This window comes from Paramisgurnus dabryanus, chromosome 5 (genome assembly GCF_030506205.2).
Source record: "Paramisgurnus dabryanus chromosome 5, PD_genome_1.1, whole genome shotgun sequence".
Classification (NCBI taxonomy): Eukaryota; Metazoa; Chordata; class Actinopteri; order Cypriniformes; family Cobitidae; genus Paramisgurnus; species Paramisgurnus dabryanus.
Window position 1 is genome coordinate 48,884,401 of NC_133341.1, and position 22,919 is coordinate 48,907,319.

General features: G+C 37.4%; 1 protein-coding gene across 2 annotated transcripts in view; it reads left to right on the forward strand.

The window, feature by feature from the left end:
- The window catches only part of skic3 (SKI3 subunit of superkiller complex), a 271,172-nt gene that overhangs the window by 1,874 nt on the left and 246,379 nt on the right, over positions 1-22,919 (forward strand). For both annotated transcript variants that reach the window (XM_065284603.1, XM_065284604.2), the window contains exons 4-8: positions 9,837-9,928; positions 10,009-10,084; positions 19,214-19,357; positions 21,296-21,394; positions 21,511-21,619. In XM_065284603.1, coding sequence (XP_065140675.1) covers positions 9,837-9,928; positions 10,009-10,084; positions 19,214-19,357; positions 21,296-21,394; positions 21,511-21,619 — 520 coding nt within the window. The remainder of the gene's footprint in view (positions 1-9,836; positions 9,929-10,008; positions 10,085-19,213; positions 19,358-21,295; positions 21,395-21,510; positions 21,620-22,919) is intronic.

Genomic DNA, 22,919 nt, shown 5'->3' on the forward strand with positions numbered 1-22,919 from the left:
AGAGTGCTCGACCCGCATGACGGACCGATTGGGACATTAGGAAATGATATTTACTCACCGCACCACCTTAATAATAGCTGGCCTCTGTTAAAACAGCGAATAACATCCTCTATAGTCTTAATGCATCACTCGTTTATATCGCGTTAATGATCGCAAGGTAACGAAAGATCAATAAGTTTATAACCTCATTAGCAGGGTATCATAATTTATTTCAAAGCTTGTCATTTTATAAATGTAAGAGATTCTTAAGAAAAAAATTTGAACTTCAAGAATTGCACTTTAGAACATTCTTACGAACTTCTTATAATTTTTATTTATCCTTTATTTTTCCAGGAAAAATCCCATTGAGATAAAAAATCTCTTCTGCCAGGGAGTCCTGGCCAAAATGGCAGCACACAAAGTTTTACATAAAAGTATTTCAGACAGACAATACAAACAAAAAAAGAAAGGTCCGGCACTCAGAGCTTCAATTCTTAAAAATAAAATATATAAAACTTAAGTAAAACACGAACATGATTCTTTCAGGTAAGATTTCAAAAGGTTTTTAAAAATATTTAAAGATGGGAGCACATCCAGCATCAAAATACTCTGCATTTCATTCCATAATCTAGGTGCATAAGAAGAAAAGGCAGTTTTGCCGAACTCTGAGTAAGATCTAGGTACAGTTAAGAGTAATTTAAAAGATGATCTAGTGTTATAATTACCAGAACAATAAGATAAGAGACTACAGATATAAAAAGGCAAGTGACCTTTTAAAGCTTTTACAATAAACTGCAACATATGCATTTTTCTCCTCTGATACAAGGAGAACCAACCAACCAAATCAAACAAAGTACAATGATGGGTACGTGTAGGAGCATTTGTCACAAATCGTATTGCAGCATGGTATATACTATCTAATTTTTTTAGTGAAGATAAATTAGCATGCATATAAATCACATCACCATAGTCCAACACAGAAAGAAAACAACTTTGAATAATTCTCTTTTTTGCCTCAAATGGAAGACATTTCTTTAAACGAAAGAGAAACCCCAATTTGGGTCTGAGCTTTTTTGAAAGATTTTCGATATGAATATTAAAACCCAACCTTTCATCAAGCCATATGCCCAGGTATTTATAGGTATGTACTCTTTCTATACAATACCCTTCCAAAGTTGAAATTGGTGGAATCAAAAATTTGTTACGAGAGCGAGTAAAGAGCATGTATTTAGTTTTCTAATATTTAAAACCAGTTTTAAATTTAACAATGAAGATTGCAATATCTGGAAGGAATCTTGTTATAGCTCTACGGCTTTTTCCATGGACTTTGCTGCCGCATAAATAATTGTGTCATCAGCATATAAATGCAGTTTAGCTGTAGTTATCTCATTACCTAAATCATTTATATAAATTGAAAATAAAATTGGTGCTAAAATTGATCCCTGAGGGACACCTTTCTTAATTTCAAGTTTTTTTGAAGTAAAATTTTCAACTGAGACACACTGCGTTCTTTCAGATAAATAATTGTAAAACCAATTTATACTCATTTTACTAAAACCTAAGCAGCTGAGTCTGTTCAACAAAATATTGTGATCTACAGAATCGAAAGCTTTAGAGAGATCAACAAATAAAGCAGCACATTGATTTTTATTGTCCAATGATGTAATAATATCATTTGTGACGAGTGTTGCCGCTGTTACAGTACTATGGGCTGACCTAAAACCTGATTGAAACTCATTTAAAATATTATTTTCTGTTAGAAAATGCTTAATCTGATCATTTACAAGGGACTCAAAAACTTTTGCCATAACTGATAACCTCGAAATAGGACGATAGTTATCTAAATCATAGGGGTCCCCCCCTTTTAACAAAGGAAGAACCATGGCTGATTTCCATGCATACGGTATTACATTTGAATTTAAGCTTAAATTAAAAATAGAAGTGATAGGTTCTGCTATAAGATCTGCCGCAATTTTTAAAAAATAAGGCTCTATATTATCAGGCCCTGATGCCTTTTTACAATCTAAATTTTGTAAGGCTTTATGAACTTGTGGGACTAAAATAGGATTAAATGTAAAAGGCTGAGTAGAATGGCATGTTTCAGCTTCAACATTCTCTTTTCTTATACCGTTCGTTACATGAGGATCCAGGGCTGAGCCCGCAGCAATGAAATAATTATTAAAAACCTCAACAATATTTTCTTTCCCTTTTATAAATTTTTTCCTTTACTTTTAAATAATCAGGTAAACTCATAGAAGGTTTTGAACCAGAAGCTGATTTAAACAGCTTCCAAAATTTAGAGGGATCATTCAAATTTTCATTTATCGCATTTAAGTAATAATCACATTTAGCTTTTTTTTACCAAATTTGTGCAATTATTTCTTAGAGTCCTGTAATGTACCCAATCCAGATGGTTATTTGTTTTCTTTGCTTTAACTAGGGCTGTGACGGTCATTATATAACCGTGAGACCGACGGTTATAGTTGAACACCGTCATTAGAACTCTATAACCGGCAAAACCGTGTTATTAACATATTTAAAAAACATTTTTATCATAAAGAATGTTTAAATAGTTATTAAAAACAGTTGTTAACAGTCTGTGTTATACGCCCCCTCACGTTCTCACGCAGTGAAAAATACAGAGCGGGGCAGACACTGAAAACGCGCTGACATACAGGACAGACCAGGTTACTTTTCAGTTACTTTTGAGGTTTAACAAATTAAACAAAGTCTTACCTTTCAAATCATCTCTTCCTTCTAGTTAATTTATAGCATCAAATAAACATGAATGACCATAAGAAGGATGTTGTTTTAACCGCGGAAAGGCGTCAGTACACTCCCCTTTTCAAGTTCAAATCCTCCCGTGCTAATCTACTAACTCTCCTGAAAGCACATTCACTGCTTGTCTTGCTGTTAATTTTAAATAAACGTAGAGTAAGTAGCTAATCAGTGTCTTGTTTATTCAAACGCCGGTTTACTTCGCAAGTGTGAGCACTGAACAGCGCGTACTGTATGTGGAGAGCGTTTGCCGCGCGTGGCCATTGTCGGCTGCGTTTGCAGCGCATACTTTGCAGTTTAATAACAGTATAAAAATCTCAAGTTCATATTACTTTACTTTACATGCATTTATGAGCAAAACCTCTTCAAGACGCTTTTTAATCCACATTCCGGTCCATGTAATGACAGATATAGACACAATTAAATCTATTTCTCTGAAGATTATCAAAATAGATGAGAGAGGATTCATTTATGCTGAGCAGAGAGTGACAGCGCAGTCTTCTGTTAACAGTGTGTGTTTTTTTTTTATATTTCATTGCTCTCTGTTAAATTGCTTAAAGTCATTACTGTTAAAAACACACTTGGCATCACATTCATGATTTTATGGTAAAATGACACTTTCGCGTCAATCCACAAGCATTTAAACGAGCAAAACGCCCCCCACCGACGGTTATGTTATGAACCGTCACATTTGACTCATGTCATAACCGTCATCACCAATTCTGAAACCGGCACACCCCTAGCTTTAACCCATGCAGCATCACGATCCTTGATGCGCGAAGAAATTAATTCCGTAAACCAGGGGTTATCTCTCCCTCTCACTCTAAATTTTTTAAAAGGAGCATGTTTATCACATACACTTAAAAAAGTACATTTAAAATACTCCCATGCTAAATCAATTTATCTTAAGAACATTCTTATTTTTTGTCTAAAGAATGTTTTCGTGAATCCGACCCCAGGACCTCACTGTCTGCTGAACTTGCGCAGAAATATAAAAATATAACCAGCTTTTTAAAATGGTTTTAAAACTAAATTTTTAGACTATTTAATAAACCATTACAGCAGAAAGAGTTTTACTACTGTTTATTCCCGCATTATTAATATGCTGAATAATATGCTGCCTTCTTTCGTTTCAACACACAGCCATAGACACAGCTCCACAGCCATCTCGCAAGTGTTGATAGGCTATTACTCGTGAGGTGTAACCGGGTGTGTAACCAATCAGATAGCGCCATGGGCGGGACATTGAGCAAGTCTGTAGAGTGGTGAATACAGAGAGGCTGCGCGGCAGCTATATCAGAGCCAGCCGAAGTAGCGCATTTTAAAATAAAATTTACTTTAATCAAACCACAGATCCGTGATAAGTTTTGTGATCCGTCTCGCACTGAGTAGTAGCACTGATCACTTTGAGGAGGGGATCCCCACCGGGGATAAAAATAATTAAGCAGAGGCAGGAATTCATTGACCAGAAAGGGGGAAATCCCATGCACCCCCCCCCGTCAAATCGCACCCTGCTTAGCTCTACACTCCTAGGATGCAAGCGAATGAAGCATTAAGTGAATGGCATATCCTCACTCTCTGTATAAAGTGAATTCTGTATTATCAAATTATCAAGTGCATTAAAACCCCCAAATATTTAACAAGAACAGTTAAGTTAAAAACACACTTGAGTTAGAGTTCATATATAGCCTTACTACAGCACGTTCTATATTATTATGCACATGCCGTTTTTGTTTATTTTTCCATTACAGCCAGTAAATTTACAAATTTTATTTCACCCTTAACAGTTATATAACAATAATAATAATAATAATAATAATAATTAAAGCTGCAAGCAGCGATGGAAGGGCCCTCGCACGCATGTGCACCGCTACCCTATGGCATTAGTAAAGCAGTGATTTAGGGGGATATGAATTAGAGTGGGTAAATATAGGTGGATATTCAAAGGAAGATTGATGTGCCACACCGCCTGTGTGCAGTAGGGCTGTCACTTTTGAGAAAAATCAAATTCGAACGGATTTCGAATATCATGCAATGTATCCGAATATATTCGAATATCTAGCCCCCCCCACGCGTATCAAATAAAACCACCGTAATGGAGATTCAATCACAAAATTATTAACAGTAACAGTCATAAACAGGGTTGTCTGGATTATTTTTTTTACTTAATGTTTGAAACAGCAGGTAATCAATTTATGAATAACAAACTTATATATATAAAAAAACGATTCAGAACACTTACAAACAATAACATGACAACAACTTAAATAGCAGCAGGAGTATGCAGGAGATGCAAACGGAATTCGCGCCCGCAGATTTCGGCAGAAAACTCAGTGGAATTCCGCGGATTTAATGCTCGTCATTGACAAGCACACATATCCCGCGCTTGAGGGTGTTAGTGAGAAGTAATCTCATTGACAAGCAGCACACATGCATAGCCTATCCCGCGCGTTTGTGAGCCGTCATTGACAAGTACATTAACCCTGTGCGTGCTGTTTGCTTGCCCGTTTTAAATGATAGAGAGCACAAACACTTTGATACTTGAGATGTCGTCAATGTGACGCACAACAGTCAGCACATGATCATCTCAAATCCGTTTACAAGACAAATGCTGTTGTTGTTTAATATAAAGTTTACATTGCGTTGTAAAAATTATGAAATTATCTTCATACATGCTAATTTCATAATGCGAACGTATTAACACAAGCTTTTTATTCTGCTATAATATTTAACACTATAAACAATGTCATTTTATATACAAACTATAATTCTATAGACATGCACATTAGGTTCATTTTGGTCCCATTTGATTCCCTCTCTTGACGCACAGTTGCCGTCTTCGGTCTCACTCTCAGCCTCCTTCCTATTACGAGGTGTTACTGTAAAAAATGCGCTACACATGCATTTAAAAAACCGGATGGTTTATTTATAGTTCGAATACGGATATTTCACGTCATGTTCGAATGCATATTCGAATATCGAATAAAAAGTGACAGCCCTAGTGTGCAGCAGGTGGCACTATGACTGTACCTGATTATTGTTATATTGACGTGTTCAGGCCAGGACCCTTAACAAACATGTAAAGTCTGAGGCAAATCGAACAATGTATGCCTGAATTACAACAGCTTCATATTTCATGGGGAAACATCACACTTTGCCAGGCCGCCACGGACACACCCTTCAACGAAAAGTCAAGATCTTCGCAATATATCATCTTAAAGTCCTTAAGATCAGTATGACCAAATATGATAATAATTTGATCAAATCTCTAAGAGCAGTAAATCATAGCTTTAAACATGTAATTTCCGGCTGCCTCTAGGTGGCGCTATGACTGTAACTGGAAATTTGCATGGAAACGTGTTCAGGCCAAGACCCTTATCAAACATGTGAAGCGTGGTGCAGATTGGACATTGTATGCCTTAGTTATAACAACTTCCTGTTTCATGGCGAAAACGCCGAAATTCGTCAGGCTGCCACGGACACACCCTCCAGCGAAAAGTCAAAAGCTTCGCAATTTAGCATCGCAAAGGCCTTTAGATGAGACTGACCAAATATGATAATGATCGAATTAAATCTCTAGGAGGAGTTCGTTAAAGAACGACGCTTGAAAATTAAAAAAAATGATAGAGAAAATTAAAAATGGCCGACTTCCTGTGGGGTTAAAAGCTTCGCTCCAAGATACTTTTTTGTAGGTCTTGGGGTGATAGATGATCCTACTAAATTTCATGTCTGTACGTTTTTCGTAGCGGGGGGGCTGTTCTCTTGAAATTTTGCTGGTGGTGCTATCGAGTCATTTTCACACGCCCAGTTCTGACGCCTATACTACATGTTAATTTTCGCCACTTCTGACGCGTGTGCAAATTTTCATGCGTTTTCGGGTATGTTTAGGCCCTTAAAAATGCGATCCATTTCGGAGAAGAAGAAGAATAATAATAAACGGAGCAAAAACAATAGGGTCCTCACACCCCGGTGTGCTCGGGCCCTAATAATAATAAATACATTTAATTTATATAGTGCTTTTCATGGACTCAAAGTCGCTTTACAGGGAAATAGATTGGTCAAACAAAACAAGATAAACAAAACAAAAACTAGAGAAAACAAGACAAGCAAAATTGAGGCACGGTTGAGGGTGAGGGTATGCTATGGATGGGCAACTATGGATGGGCAAAGGCGAAGAAATAAGTCTTGAGATGCGACTGGAAAATGGTAAGGGATTCTGTGGTGCGGATCTCTTGGGTAAGGGAGTTCCAGAGCCTGGGAGCTGCCCTGGAAAAGGCTCTGTCCCCAAAACTGCAGAGCTTGGACTTGTGGATGCAGAGGAAACCAGCTAAGGTAGATCTGATGCACCATGAGGGTTGGTAAGGGGAGAGGAGGTCAGTGAGGTATGAGGGTGCCAGATGGTGAGGGCTTTGTAGATGAGGACCAAGATTGTGACAGTGTAGATGTTATTGTATTTAAATGAAGAACATTTTTTTTAAGAGATACAAACTATTATAAGATTCATGAGTGATTTACAGTACAGAAAGATTATATATAAAGGCTTTTAAAAATCTTTTTTAAGAAAATATTAGGAAAAGGCAGCAATAAAAAAGCCACAGTTAAGAAACAAACATGTATTTTGCATATTACATTATACATATAACAACATATAATAAATGGGTAACAACAACAACAACAACAACAACAACAAGGAAAAAAAGGAGGGGGATTTAGGGGCATAAAGTTACATTTCAAAGAAAAATAGTACAGTCAAAATGAGTGATAATAGATCACTGTTCTGGTTTGAGGAGATCCACAAAGGGTTGGAATTGCTGTTGGGATTTAGGGTCCAGGGAACGTATCCTTTCCAATTGTATAACATGAAACGGTTCACTCATCCAGACTTTAAAACATGGGGGGATCTGGTGATTTCCAATTAACAAGTATTGCCTTTTTTGCAAGAGTCAATCCCATTAGTAGGGATTTTTGCTGTGGGTTTCGGAGAGTGCTTAATGTCTCAGAAGATCCAATAGTTGCCAGATTTTGTTCTGGCTTAATCTTCTGTTGAAAAAAGATCAAATATAGCAGTCCAGAAATGAAACGATTCAGAACAAAACTAAAACATGTGACAAAGTGCCCTCTTTTATTTTACATCTGTGACAGAATAAAGAAACAGTGCTGAATATTTTACTTAGTCTAGTTTTCGATTAGAATAATCTATGAATTACTTTGAACTGAATCAACCTGTGTCTTACATTTATTGAACAGTTTTAAATATTACTAAGGCTTTCATTCCAGGTTTCCTCAGATACTTCTTCACCAAAGTCTTTAGACCAGGCTTCTTTTATATGAGTTGTGCTCGCTGGCAGCTGGAATATATTCAGACAGTAGAAACTAAATTTATAGAATTCGGATTTACCAAAAGACAGTGTTCAAATGTGTCAGGCTTTGGCTTGTCCATAAATTGTAGAATAACTGTTTGGACATAGTGTCTCACTTGCAGGTACCGGAAAAGGTTGGAGGCTAGGAGATTAAATGTGGCTTGTAACTGATTGAAAGATGCAAATGTATTATCTTAACTTACCCAACACTGGTGCTGATATACGTTTGCTAACTCAGACTTATGCTGCCTTCACGTGCTATGGAAAGATGATAATTTCTGTTTATGAACTGGTATTTAATAGTGTGTTGTGTTCAAGTGCTTTTGTTGTCGTACTTTAGGGAAAATACATTCACGTGAGTAAATTGCTTGACCGCTCATTACTAGGAGGCTCCTATTGACTGTTAGCTAACATCTGCTAACCAAACCATGAGGGTAGTTTTAAAACTACTTCTTCCAGCGTGCGTGCAGTTGAGCTCTGTTGACAACAAGTAAGCGTCGCTTTACATACGTCACACACTACATTGCTCTGATTGGTTGTAGGTCTATCTAATTGAGTGCAGATGCATTTCTTGTCCTGGTTCAGTGAAACACAGCCCAATAATCACAGCCCAATGGAGCGGTATCAGACTCAAATTCTGACTAGAATTTTGAGCATGACAATGTCAGGCTAATGTGGAGCATCATTATATGAAAGATCTGTGAGCTGGACAGCACCATAATTCAAAACATCAACTTGAAATAAAGTGAAATAAAGGCAAAACCTATACTTGTATACTTACAAGTTTAATGAATAGGAGAGTAACGGTAATGTCATAGATATGCTCATAAATTATTTTCAATCATTCAATAATCATTTAATCCATTTATATTATTATAAATTTGGTTAAAGTGCATTCTGCATAATAATTTGGAACAGCATATTTGGCATATTTTTAAAAGTATTAAAGTATCTTTTGACATTTTTATTTCATTTAAAAATAATTATCCACACTGTTGAGGGTAAAATAAAATTTGTAAACTTACTGACTGTATTTGAAAACAAAAAAAAAAGGCATGTGCATAAGATGGCGACAGAAGGCAATGCCTACTTTAAGCTTCAAAAACGATCTTCAGAAACCTATGGGTGATGTCACGGACACTACGTCCATCTTTTTTACCAGTCTATGTATATTATCAGTAATCAATAGATTTATTAAGGATTCAAATGTGACTGATAAAGTTAAACAAAAAAGATTAATAATTTTCACCTCGCACACAGTTTTTGAAATGCACTGAAATACATCACTTCTGGTCGGCTTATTTAATGCGGTGTAGTCGAAAAGTTCAAAATTTTTAATTGATACAATGATCAAACCGGATCCGAAAATTACGCATCTGAAGATGGTCGGCACCACAAGCAGCCCCTTTGCGGAATGAATGACTTCCGGTTTATCGGTCATCATTTGTCGTGTGCAGTGAAAAGGCGGCTATAGGATACACTTGTGTATCCTCGCTTATGACTCCTCAAGAAGCCTCCTCACTCTTCGTTTCTCACCTCCTTGTAGGACATCTCAATTCTTTAATTGTACTGCATGATGGTGAAGCTTAAATGGTTTCCTGGTCGTAAGATTTAGGATGTTGGGGCGATGAGGCGAGGAAGCATATTGAGAAGCACCCAGTGTGTTTAGTCATGCTAACAATGTGAAAGCATTTTAATATTTGTGCATTTTCTTCCTAGGGTTTAGCAAATCTGTATGATAAAAGCAACCAAGCAGATTTCAAAGCTGAGCTGTCAAAGGTTTATCAGACGCTTAGCACATTGTATGAAATGTAAGTGGTCCTGATGCTATTTTAACTGATCATGCTGATGCAGTTTTTTTAAGAATGTTTGGCTTTCTCTGTGTTTACAGGTCAGACAAAACAAAGTGGTTGGAAGTCAGCAAGAAACTGGTGGAAATTTATCAGTCAGAAAAGAATTATTTACAGGTAACTTTTTTGTATTAGAAAACAGGATTTGTCAGTGTTTTCTCTACGATACATTCCAGATGTGGCGGTAGGGGTCGTAACCACCCTCCCATGGTGGTTAAAACTTCCCACCCAATAATTGAGCACACCAGGGTCGCTGCTGGCCGAATAGGTGCCCTAAGCAGACTTGTACTGTGATGTACCCTTTAGTAAAAAAAAGTAAATGAATCACACATCAATGTCATTTTCAGGACATTGTCATTTAAACAATGAGGCTACAACATATAAATTGGTACATTGTTATAATTTATTTAAATCAGGTGGATGAGTTGGTGGTGTCAGCAGCCAAAGCTATACATTTTCACAGGCTTGTGAACTGACCTGAAAGTGATGCACAGGTTTTATTTTGGACACTATTCTTTTTCCTTTGGAGACCGAATGCTGTGTCTTCCTGGGTATAGCTGTCTGACGTGTGTTACTGGCAAACGGCGACAAAGTATCGCGAGAGTATGCTGCTTCGCATGCTTTCTAATTGCTCTGTTGGCACTTTGATGTTTTTTTGTGGATCAATCTGCGTATCACTATCGATTCAGTCAGGTGGCAGGGGCACTTCAGGGACAGGGGCACTGCAGGGGCAGGGATGGCACGTCGCGTCATCTGCTTACTGCATTCACCGCCAAATGCTGTACGTAATGTCATGCTACTAATGAATAGTTTTTTATACCGAGTAATCTATCGACTAATTTATCGAATAATCGATTATTCTAACGGCTTATTTACCACCAAAAATAAACAAACATTCAATCAAACTTCCCTAAATCCCAATGTTCTTTTATCATGGCATAATCTTTTTATATTGAATATACATACTATTTACTAACTAACTAACCAACTAACTAATATATATATATCAGGGGTGGCACGGTTCATGAAAAATATCCGAACCCTTTTGGTTTGCTTGTCTCGGTTCGGCGCGTGTGTGCATCGCACGGTTTGACGGTTCATGGCATGCGCAATGTAGCCTCGGGATCTCAGATAGCGTGTTTCCCTTTCGCGCAAAAGAAAAGGTGACTGGTGTGGAGAGTGAGTGCTGCAGGTCATGTTACATGTAGAAATGGCAAGTGGGAAGGAAGTCTGCCCAGAGTTGGAGGATGCGTCAGCGTCGTATAAGTTTGGTGTGTGGAAACATTTTTATTTCATGTTTCCTATGATGACAGCGGAAATAAAATGATAGATAGAGCTGCAGTCATTGGTTGAATGTGTTCGAACAGCCACACCATACCGCCTTCTCTCCGCCAATTTATTTAATCTGAGGTTCTGAACACAATGTTTTACGTCTTTTCTGACTTCTGCCGCAAACACACGGTGAACAGCGCTATTTTTAGCCTTTTATTGATAAAACTAAAGCAGCTGATTTTCTTCCCTCTTGCTGTATCAAAATCTCACCTGGCTTTCCTTAGAGATGGTCCCAATAATGTGTTTAAAGTCAAATTCAGTTTTTGCATGATAACATGATATAACTTTTTTAATACTGTATCCTAAATTATGGATAATTAATACATTAATAAGATAATAAGTTTCTGGAGTGTTAAAAATTAAAAGAAAAAATAACAACAAGAACTGTACAGAACCGAGAACCATGACCATAAAACCGTGATACGAACCGAACCGCATGTTTTCTGAACCGTGCCACCCCTAATAAATAAATAAATAAAAATAAATAAATAATTATATCTATCTGTGTGTATTTATAATCAGGGCCACTGCTGGCCAAATGGGTGCCCTAAGTGGACTTTAACAGTGGTGCCCCCTTTAATTAAAAAAACAACAAAATCACACACAACTATACTGCCCTCCAAAGCCTAAGTGCAGTATCTACGCAAACACTGAAACTGAGAAAAATGGCTTTAAAGTTTTTACACTAGCCAGCCAAACATGTTGTAGGTAGATTAGTGGTAATGCATTCATGTAATGCCTTGTTAGGAAAAAAATTTTATAGATAAAAATCATGACCACCGATGTGACCTTTGACTCCCAAAATGCAGATACTGCACTCTGCCTTTGAAAGACCTTACACAACTAAAACACTATTGCAAAAGCAAAGTGCAGTATCTACGAACTAAATGTGTTCATTCAACTTTTTCTCATGCTTCTTAATACATTTTGATTGTTTTTAATAACTGTAATAGTTTTATTTATGTTTGTGAATGCTAAAAATGCTCCTTTTACCACAAAGAGAGTATTTAACTCACTTTATTAATTTTTATTTATTAAAAAATTACATTAGACGAGGTTTACTTTAAAACAGTAGTTAAAAATTAACATAATTTAAAAATAGAAGAACATGTTTGTCCCAAAGATATTATTGTTTCAAATGTACTAAAAGTGGTAACTAACAGTATGTACATTTTAGTTAATTTTCATCTCAAAGTAGCACAGTTATGTAAACTTAGATATTTTTAAGATTAGCTTAAGAAGTACTAAACTAAATGTTTTAATATTAAGTAGCCTACAAAATTAGTTCGTGGAGAAAGAGCACTTATTATGGAAGTGTACTTTTTCACACAGTGTGCTTTCTGCTGGCCCGGCTGCGCTCGTCAGGTTGACTGGGCTCCGCTATCTTTGCCTAACAATAAAACTTTACCAAACTCTTATCAAACTTTTGATGGAGTAACCCCTGTCAATACAATTTGATTAGCTGCCTAAAAAGTGGAGAGATGTTCGAATCAACAAACACCAATGCGCTTGAATCGGATTATATCATTATTGTCAGAGGATATTGCCTTCAATGGACGAGCACAGGTAGGTCAAAACTTGCTAGCAGCTGGCTAGTCAATGTTAACTACTTATAAAGCTGTAATTTGCCTTATCATGAGTTATTATTTAGCTATCTTCCTTACCAGTATTTGTTTTTTTGCGTTTTAACGCGAGTTCAACCATCATTTGGCCGCGGGATTGTGCCATGGTTTGTTGTTTCTGTGTGTTACGATCGGGGGAAACCGCAGTATCTGCGGTATCAAAGCCGGAAAAACAAAGCCAGAACGCAGTAACATCACTTACTGCGGTTTGCCTTGGTATTAGCATGGATTTTGTAGTTACTGCAATTTTGACACCCTCATTTCTCTGAAACGGGACAAAATTGAACCAGGAGACTTTGTCACAAGACAGAACAGATGTCATAAAGCTCATTTCAAGCCTTAACTCAATTTCGACCAAGTGTGTAGTTACTGCGCTTTCGCTTTGGACGGCAGTATAGTATGTGCGTGAATAAAACTTAATCAAAATGCTATTGTTATCTCAGATTTCAAGTTTTAACTCAGAGTTGGTTGAACCTCCTTATTGAAACGGGCCCCAGGTATTGTAATAATAATAATAATAATTATAATTATATAATAATAATAATAATGTCCCAATCAGCTCCTTTATCATGTGGGCTTTCGCAAGGATCTATTTTAAGCACTCTCTTATTCTCACTTTTTATGTTTCTGCTAGGATCTATTTTTAGGAAATCTGAGATTTTATGTCATTTCTACACCAATAATACTCAACTCTGTTCCCTTGCGTCCTGTCAATAAGTACTGCTCCAACATTACTAAAGCCGTTTCTCAATATGCGTTCTTGTCTGTACTTGTGTTCTTGTGGACTTGTGAAACGTCATCATTCGCGGCCCAAGTACTGTTCCAATTCAAAGTTCGCATCAAGCCCAAGTTCACATAAAATCCCCGGATGTGTTCTTGATCCGCCCATTTTATCGAGGATGCATCAGAGGAGACTTGTGTGGACTTATGACAGCAAAGTTTCCCAGAATGCATTTCGCGTCAGGAGTTCGTTCTTCCGAGTCTGAACTTGCAAGTGCGAACTACGAAGGACACAAGTCCGAGTTCGGCATACTTGGTTTTGAGAAACGGCTTAAATGTCTGGCTGGAGTGAAATCCTGGATAATTATCAGTTGGGGCTGAAAGATTTAGGAAAATAATCTAATTGCGATTGTTTTTATTAACATTTAATTTAATATATATTTTTTTAAGCTGTTCGTCTTCTGTATTAGTCTTCAACAAAGACAAGCAATAAATTATTATATAGTATGACCCAAAATTAGATTAAACATGAGGCAAGGCTTATAGGTTATTTGATGAAATTAAATAATGCATGAATTTATATGAATGACATTTTCCCCATCTACTTCAGTTACACTAGTACAGTATACTGAATGATTTACTGAACTTCCAGACTTGTTGTAAACATGCAGTACTTTTAATTTCCACATAAATCAGTGCCAAATAAGCCTGGTATAAACATTTTAAAATGTGCAGAAATATAAAATCAAATCTTGCTTTACCACACTCAGTATTTACAGAATAAACACATGATATGTAAACACGTGTACTGCACTTTTTAAATGCTGTCTGTGAACTTAACTATTAATAAGTAAAAACACATTACTGATCTCCAAAAGGGGGTCAAACACAGTATTAGTATGGTGTTCCTAATAATCCTTTAGGTGAGTGCATTACTGTTCTTGTGTTGTTCTTATTGTTTCTATTGTTTACCTCATTTGTAAGTCGCTTTGGACTAAAGCTTTTGCTAAATGACTAACAGTAAATGTATCACAATTCTACCGGCCTTTGTTGTAGTTTTTGTATTTGTTTTATTGAATGTTTTTATGATATTTATTGCTTACTGCTTATGTATTTGTTGTACTTTGTGTTTTATTGCTTTGTTGTACAGCACTTTGGGCTGTGCTTGTGGCAGCAGAAACATGCTATATAAATAATAAACTTAAACCTAGAGGCTGACTTGAGAAATGCTTGGTTTTGATGGGCAGCATTGAAGACTTGGAAGTAAACGCCCACTGCTATGATTGGATAACAGTTTTTCGTAGTCAAACTAGCTTTCAATACTCAATCTCATGTGTAATCAGAGTTTACTGTTAAGTGAGTGTCTTGCGAGTATTTTGTAAACATGTGTGTCTATTTTATAATAAACTTTTTCGATGCAGGTACAACATACACACATGTATTTTATCATATACCAGAAGAGCAGAATACACAGGGCTCAGTTTACACCTATAACCGTTTTTAACCAATTGGGGAACATAAACAGGCTGGGGGAACTCATATTAAAGGTGACATAGAAAGATTGAACGGGGTATTTATCCTTGTTCTGTGATGTGACATGTATACAATTTTTTTTTTGTTTGGGTCTGTAATTCTTAGAAGCTTCCTAAAAACCTCTCTCAGATAGCTCTATTAGGGTGAGGGAATTTTAAACAAGTGGTTTTGCACCTATTTGGCTCCCCTACTGGCTTAACTTGCAATCTCATTACTGTTTGGCTGACTTTGCTGCCACTCAAAAAATGTAGCCAATTATTTTAAAGTGGAGGGGCAGATAGATGCCTGTGATGTCATAAGCATCAGTTTTTTTAGATTGGGCCGTTTTCTGGCTGACATTTCTAAAAGAGGAATTTCTGTGATACTAACCCCCCCCATTCAGACAGCCAGCGACCAGCAGTTGCAGAGCGACGCAATCTCATTCATTTCAATAGAAACCGGGCGACTTCCGGCGACACGAGCAAAAGTGACCGTTGGCGACCATATGGGCGTGTCCAGCGACACGAGATGTATAGCGTGTATTGCACTTTTTGTATGTTCGTGAATGCGGGTAGACTACCATTATTCAACAAAGACAAGGTAAAAATGGTTTTTCATTCTCTGTCCCCTTTAATGTTAAAAAACCTCATAAAATGAAATTTTTATGCCATGTGCCCTTTAAATTCTTGTTAAGGGTCCTGCCCTGAGCACATCAACATGGCAATATTTATTTACAGTCATAGCCAGGGTACTCGCGGAGTCTTAAAAGTCTTGAAAAAGTATTGAATTTCATTTTCCCATATTAAGGCCTTCAAAGGTATTGAATTTCACCTCAAATTCCTGAATTTTTCACGGAGGTCTTAATTTTTCAAATAATCATATGCTGTTAATTCAGACACAAAACTCGCGTGCACGAAAACCACGCGCGAGCGATAGAAACGAGCGCAGAACACTATCCATGTTCGGAAAAGCATCTTAGCGAGCGCGTAGAACACTATCCACGCGCGGGAAAGCATTCTCGCATGTTCACAGAACACTAAAACGCAGTCACGCGAGCAAAGTAAAAAGGCTGGTATGAGAAAGTAAAGGCTGGGGTGAGCGCTCGCTCGACTCTCTATATGCGCTCGCAGCTGCACAACACGCACTTGCTCAATCAAGTTGATTTTGGGACTGTGGGGGCGGGACAATGACGGGTGTCCTCTCACCTGTGATCAGTTGTTTGATTTAATCAATGACACCACAATCTTCTGTTCCACAATGTCTCTAGTAAATCTAGGTAGAGAAGACACTTTTTAATATGATCATTATGTCGGAGAAGGTCATTTATATGTTAAACAATAGTCTTGTGTGATCCATGCAATAATAAGCTGCAAACAATAATGCAATTTTTTACATACTATAGGCTACATATTTACATTGTCACACTAAGTTAGCATTAGAAAACTTTAGTATGGTCCTGTATAAAGATTAACAGAAAAGATTAACAGAACTATATCTATATATGAGCTTGTGTCCTGTTTTTTGTTTGGTGCAGTGAACAGATCTCTTGTCTTTTTAGGGTCAAAATACCATTACATTTTAATTTGTTGTTGTGTTTGAGGGGTTTTTGTTTCGTTTGCCATAATATGGTTAATTTTGTTTTTCAGTATTGTTCTGGTTCAGATCATTACTGATGAGTGTTATTAGATGTTGTTATTATCTTAACTATATTAAACAGCAAAAAAAAAAAAATACCTTAAAATTGGTGTTATTGATTGGTGTGCAGCTTATTTCATGGATCAATCAAGACTATTGTTTTAACATAAATTACTTTCTCTGACATAATGGTCATATTAAAACGTGGCGGGCTGCACAAGATAAAGAGGAGGGCCGCATGTAGCCCCTGCCCTCCAGTTGTCCATCCCTGATTTAGGGATTTTCAAATTTGATTGTTGGGTAAATTTAAGGGTTAGGCCGTTTAGGCCTTGGACTCAGCCTTTCAGAGGCATGTTGTCATGAATGTTTAAACACTTGTAAATAGTAATTATTTGAGGTTTATTACATTATTTAAAATGATTTATTCTACCTGAATGGGTGCGATGTAGGTATTAAATTTCATTTGAAGTGGTATTAAAAAGGTCTTAAACAGCCTTGAATTTAGGTTTGACAATCCTGGGGGTACCCTGCATAGCGTCACCTGCTGGCAAAATGAACAGGCATGTTTACGTTAAATGAAACCGTGTTCAATCTGTGCCCTTATTAATGTTTGACAAGAGTCCAGCAATGAAGGCATTTATATGCCACTATTCAGTTTTAATAATTGTGCCACCTTTTGCCAACAAGAGGTATGGCAGATCCAAATGCCTTTGCCATATTCCTACTATATTTACCCACTTAAACGCATATCCCCAACTGTTCATTGCATTCCTTAGGCCATTGGCTGGTAGTGGCCATGGGTGCTAGGGCCCTTTCATTGCTGCTAACAGCTTTTATTAGGGCCCGAAAGCGAAAGGTGCAATGGCCGTTTGTTTTTTTTAAGAATTTATTCTTATGTTATTGCAAATAAGTACGCTCATGTACAAAAGTTGGTACGCATATAGATCTCATCAACCCGAACAACTTTAGCACTCAAACCTATAAGCTCTGCCCACCAGGATGCCGGCTATTTTGGATTGTTTCAAAAGTGCACTTTTAAATACTCAGAAATCAGAGAAACAGGAAACGTCTTATATCTAAGGTTAAAATGTCTTATTGTGATGATACGCGGGGTGTATCTTTGGCCAAAGATTCCAATCGCATCAATGTGCCTATTGTGGGTCCCGGACATAGCGCCACCAACATGCGTCAGGAAGTGTGCCAGTTATAATAGTAGATATTTTGACAGTTGCTTGTGGTAAACTTTTAAATACTCCTCCTAGGGAATTTATGCGATTGACACAAGACCTTGCAAACATGATGTTGTTACATTGGACTTCCTTCCTCGGATTAATGGCATCAGTTTTAAGAAGGTTGCGGTCATGACGGTGTTGCTCTTGTTATTTTTGTCCACCTATAAAGTGACATGTCATAATGAGTAAAAAAACAAAAAAAACAAATGAGTTAACTACTGCCCCGCCCCCCGATACTATCGTGTATCGCCGATCTCACAGGCTTACGATAGGACGATCTTAAAATGGGGCATATTGCCCAACACTAATTTAAGGCTAACAGTTGCATGTGGTCAACTTTTAAATACCCCTCCTAGGGGATTCATGCGATTGACACCAGATGTAGGAAACATGATGCAGAGACATTAAACTTTCTAAATTGCGAATGGATTTTTGATTTCTTGAAGGCTTAGATTCACTTTAAATTTGGCACAGACTAGGGCTGTCACAGTGGCAGTTTTTGTGGTGGTAATGGACAAATTATATAGATTGTGTGTGTGTGCGTGGGGGGTTGCGCGCATGCGCGTATGTGCACATTGATGCATATAGGTCTTATACATAATGCATACATATATTTTAAAATATAAAAATGTAAACGATGATCAGATATACAGTTTTTAACAAACGTGCGTGTTCATAGGCGCCACATTCTTTCTCCACCGGTGGGTGCTCGTCACAGCGTAATGCAATGCTTAGGTTAAATATGCATCAAAAGACGCTCTGAAGTGCCCACGCGCTTTGAAGGGGAGGAAAGCGGCGCTTTTCCTCACGATTTCTGTGTGGTTTTATTAGACCCCCAAGCCAGCGGATTATCACTTATATCAGTTGCCTTCCCTTGCAAATAGCGCATTAAGTTCGCGTCTGCTGGCTGTTTGTGTTAACACGAACCTGAAGACATCTCACTGGGTGCATAATTTGTGACGTGCACACCACCGCAGGGCGCACTTCCCGACCACGGATCGCACTCCACCACCGCGGTGGTGCTGTGGTAATTACAACCGTCCCAGCCCTAGCACAGACATCACAATTGTTTTACTATATTTGAAAATTAAGTTCTTTAGAAAGAATCATTAAATTATGATTTTGCAATCTTATGAATTTTGTTTTCATGCAGTTACTTTATATGTCTGAAACTGTTGCTTCTCCACCTGCAGGTGGCCAGAGTCTTTCAGAAGTTAATACAAGTAAAGGAGGGTGAAGAGGGAGTGCAGACTTTAGAGCTGCTGGAACTTTGGATGGAGATGACCAGAGTGCTGCAAAGCACCGTGGAGGATCAGGACAATGAGACTCAGCAGCATGTCAGTCACAATAATCAATACTTTCTGAATTTTGGCCTGCCTTTAATATAATAAAATTCCACAGGATCCTGTGTTTTAGCTTCCATCTAAAATGCATTATCACTGATTAAACTGCAAGGAGGATATTAAAGGAATATTCAATTTTCTTAAAAGAAAAATCCAGATAATTTACTTGCCACCATGTCATCCAAAATGTTGATGTCTTTCTTTGTTCAGTCCAGAAGAAATTATGTTTTTTGAGGAAAACATTGCAGGATTTTTCTCATTTTAATTGACTTTAACTCTTTCACCGCCAGCGTTTTAAAAAAAAGTTGCCAGCCAGCGCCAGCGTTTTTCACGATTTTCACCAAAGTTTAATGCCTTCCAGAAAATTTTCTTCTTTAAATATATAAACATACAATATAGCAAATAAAAGAACAGACCCTCTGCTTTCAAACAAAAAAAACCGTTTTATCCTACCTTTAGTGGTTCTTTTGCAATCAGCTTTTGAATATGGGTAGGTTTTTGCAAAAACACCATATTTTGAGCAAAAAGCAGAGATAATTCCATTTTTATGACGGACTTTTCATAGAGATCCCATTCAGAGCGATCTTTAAAACAGACACGGACATGCAGCAGCTTGCCATAGAGCAATGCTTCCGGTTTTAAAAAGTTGCGGAAGGGCGCCACCTGGTGGATAATAGCGGCATTGTGGAAAGATGGAAAATCTCGTCATTGGCGGGGAAGCGTTTTCTCTTAATTGACGAGATATCTCGTCAATGGCGGGGAAAGAGTTAATAGAGCCCAACATTTAATACTTAACTCAACACTTAACAGTTTTTTTCAACGGAGTTTCATAGGTCTATAAACGACCCCAAACGAGGCATAAGGGTCTTATCTAGCAATACGATTGTCATTTTTGACAAAAAAAATAAAAAATATGTACTTTTAAACCACAACTTTTCGTCAAGGTCCGGTCCAGCGCGACCTAACTTAAGTGCGTAGTGACGTAGGGAGGTCACGTGTTACATATATAAAACGCACATTAACAATAAACTGCCACAAAGAAATTAATTAGTATCAGTTGACATACAACAACGTCGGAACGGTCCTCTTTCAAGACGCTTGTAAACACTGGGGCGGAGTTTCGCGTTCGTCCTCTGTGACCTCTTGACGTCATGACGTATTGCGTGGGGTCAGCTGGCGCATCACGACCGGATCTACATGACGAGAAGTTGTGGTTTAAAAGTGTATATTTGTTATTTTCATTGTCAAAAATGACAATCGTTTTGCTATATAAGACCCTTATGCCTCGTTTGGGATTGTTTATAGTCCTTTGAAACTCTGTTGAAAAAAAACGTTAAGTGTTGAGTTAAGTATTAAATGTTGGGCTCTATTAAAGTCCATTCAAATTAGAAAAATCCTGCAATGTTTTCCTCAAAAAACATAATTTCTTCTCAACTGAACAAAGAAAGACATCAACATTTTGGATGAAATGGTGGTGAGTAAATTATCTGGATTTTTCTTTTAAGAAAATGGACTAATCCTTTAAGACACTTTGAATTCTTTGTTTTGAAATGCCCCCATTTTAATGTTCGTTACTACTAGTTAAATATGTGGTCCCCAATATTTTATGTTCATTGAAGTCATCCAAATTATTAAAAACAAATAGTTTTGTAATTATCCAGTTAACTGTCTTAAAACTTTCTAGTTACTTTAAAATAGCTAATCTAATGGACTGCTGGGGTTTGGTTTTGAAAAGAGTGTCTGAGTACTAGACTCTACTTAGAAAGTCTTGTACTTGTTTTTAATTAAAACAAATATTTCTTGTAAACATAGACACGTTGGCACAATCAATGTATGAACTTTGTTCTTGGAAATAATGAGAGATGTCTCCAACTTTTCCAAATCTGGTTTGTTAATTTTTAAATAGTTTTCTTGTATTTCATTCCACTACAGTTGATATTAGCATTTCAGAGATCTTTGGAACTGACTGTAGATGTACCCAGTGAAGCCCACAGGAGCCTGTCAGAGAATTACATTAAATGTCTTTCTAAGGTTAGCGAAAAGCATTATTTCTTAAATTATAGACACCACCTTTACCAAACTACACTAATTATATTATACAATTATTAATGGTACAAAACAAATGTTTCTTATTCTGTATCCCTCAGCTTCCACATGAGGTTGCCAAGCTAAAAGTAATATGTGAAGGCACACTGCTTCTCTATCCAACCTACTTCTACCCTCTAGAGGCCCTCTGTGAGCACTACATCAAAACAGGTCAGCTTATTTTCACAAATATTTGTAACCTGTGTTTAAAGATGAAAAATAAAATGTTTTATGGCCTAATTATATTTTGCACACAGTTGCAATATTATAAAGCTGTAAACAAAGGTACAAGATACCAGTGTTACTACACATCCATCTCCTGATCTTATATTTTGTGATTTAACTCTTTCCCTGCCATCGTTTTTTTTAAGTTGCCAGCCAGCGCCAGTATTTTTCATGATTTTCACAAAATCGCCTTCCAGAAAATGTTCTTCTTTAAATATATAAACATTAGGGCAGCATAGCAACAAATCGCATTTAATCGTTTGCAGAATAAAAGTTTTTGTTTGCATCATATGTGCGTGTACTGTGTATCATAATTATGTATTTATAAATACACATGCATGTATAATTTTAAGAAAAAGATGTGTGCATTAGAGGTCTACACGAAGGACCGAGACTCTCCAGCTTTTAAAAAATGCACGGGTCCACGTCGGTTCCGGGTCCAGCTTTTAAATAATAGACAGGTCCGGGCCGGATCCGGGACCAGCTTTCAAAATAACAGACGGGTCCGGGTCTAAGCATTTGGCAGAGTTATTATTTGGGCCCGAGCACTGAGGAGCAAGCCAGAATGGCCTCCACTGAAAGGTGCGAAGCCCTATTGTTTTTGCTCAAATTTATTAGGGCCGAGCACCGTGGAGCAAGCCAGAATGGCCTGCAGTGAATGGTGCCCAGCACTTTTGTTGTTCCTCAATTTTTTTTTCATTTGTGGGCTATTTGGGGGCCTTAACATACTTGACAACTCTTGAAATTTGTCAGAGACGTCAGAGTGGTCGGCCATTAGGACCGGGCAAAGGCTGGAACTTGGGCGTGGCAAGTGAGCTCTGTAGTGCCCCCAGTAATGCAAAAACAAACATTGGTACACAGATCGGGCAAAGATGTACGCACATGTACGAGTGTTGGTACGCATATAGATCTCATCGACCCAAACAACTTTCGCCTCAAAGATTTTAGCTCTGCCCAACAGGAAGTCGGCCGTTTTGGATTGTTTAAAAAAATGCATGCTGTGAACTTTTAAATACTCCTCCTAGGGAATTCATCTAATGTTAGATCTCTCTTCATGCATACAGAGTCAAACAATGCTAAGTGGTTTTTGGTTGGTCATTTTGTTTGTCTAACATTTAGAATTTTGTCATTAAGTTCAGTATTTGTTTAACGCAGTTGCCTATCACTACAAAACTTGGTTTGGTTAAGACTTTACACGGTTGATTCTTTGGCTCGTCGAGTACAATATACCAAATGATTGTCATAG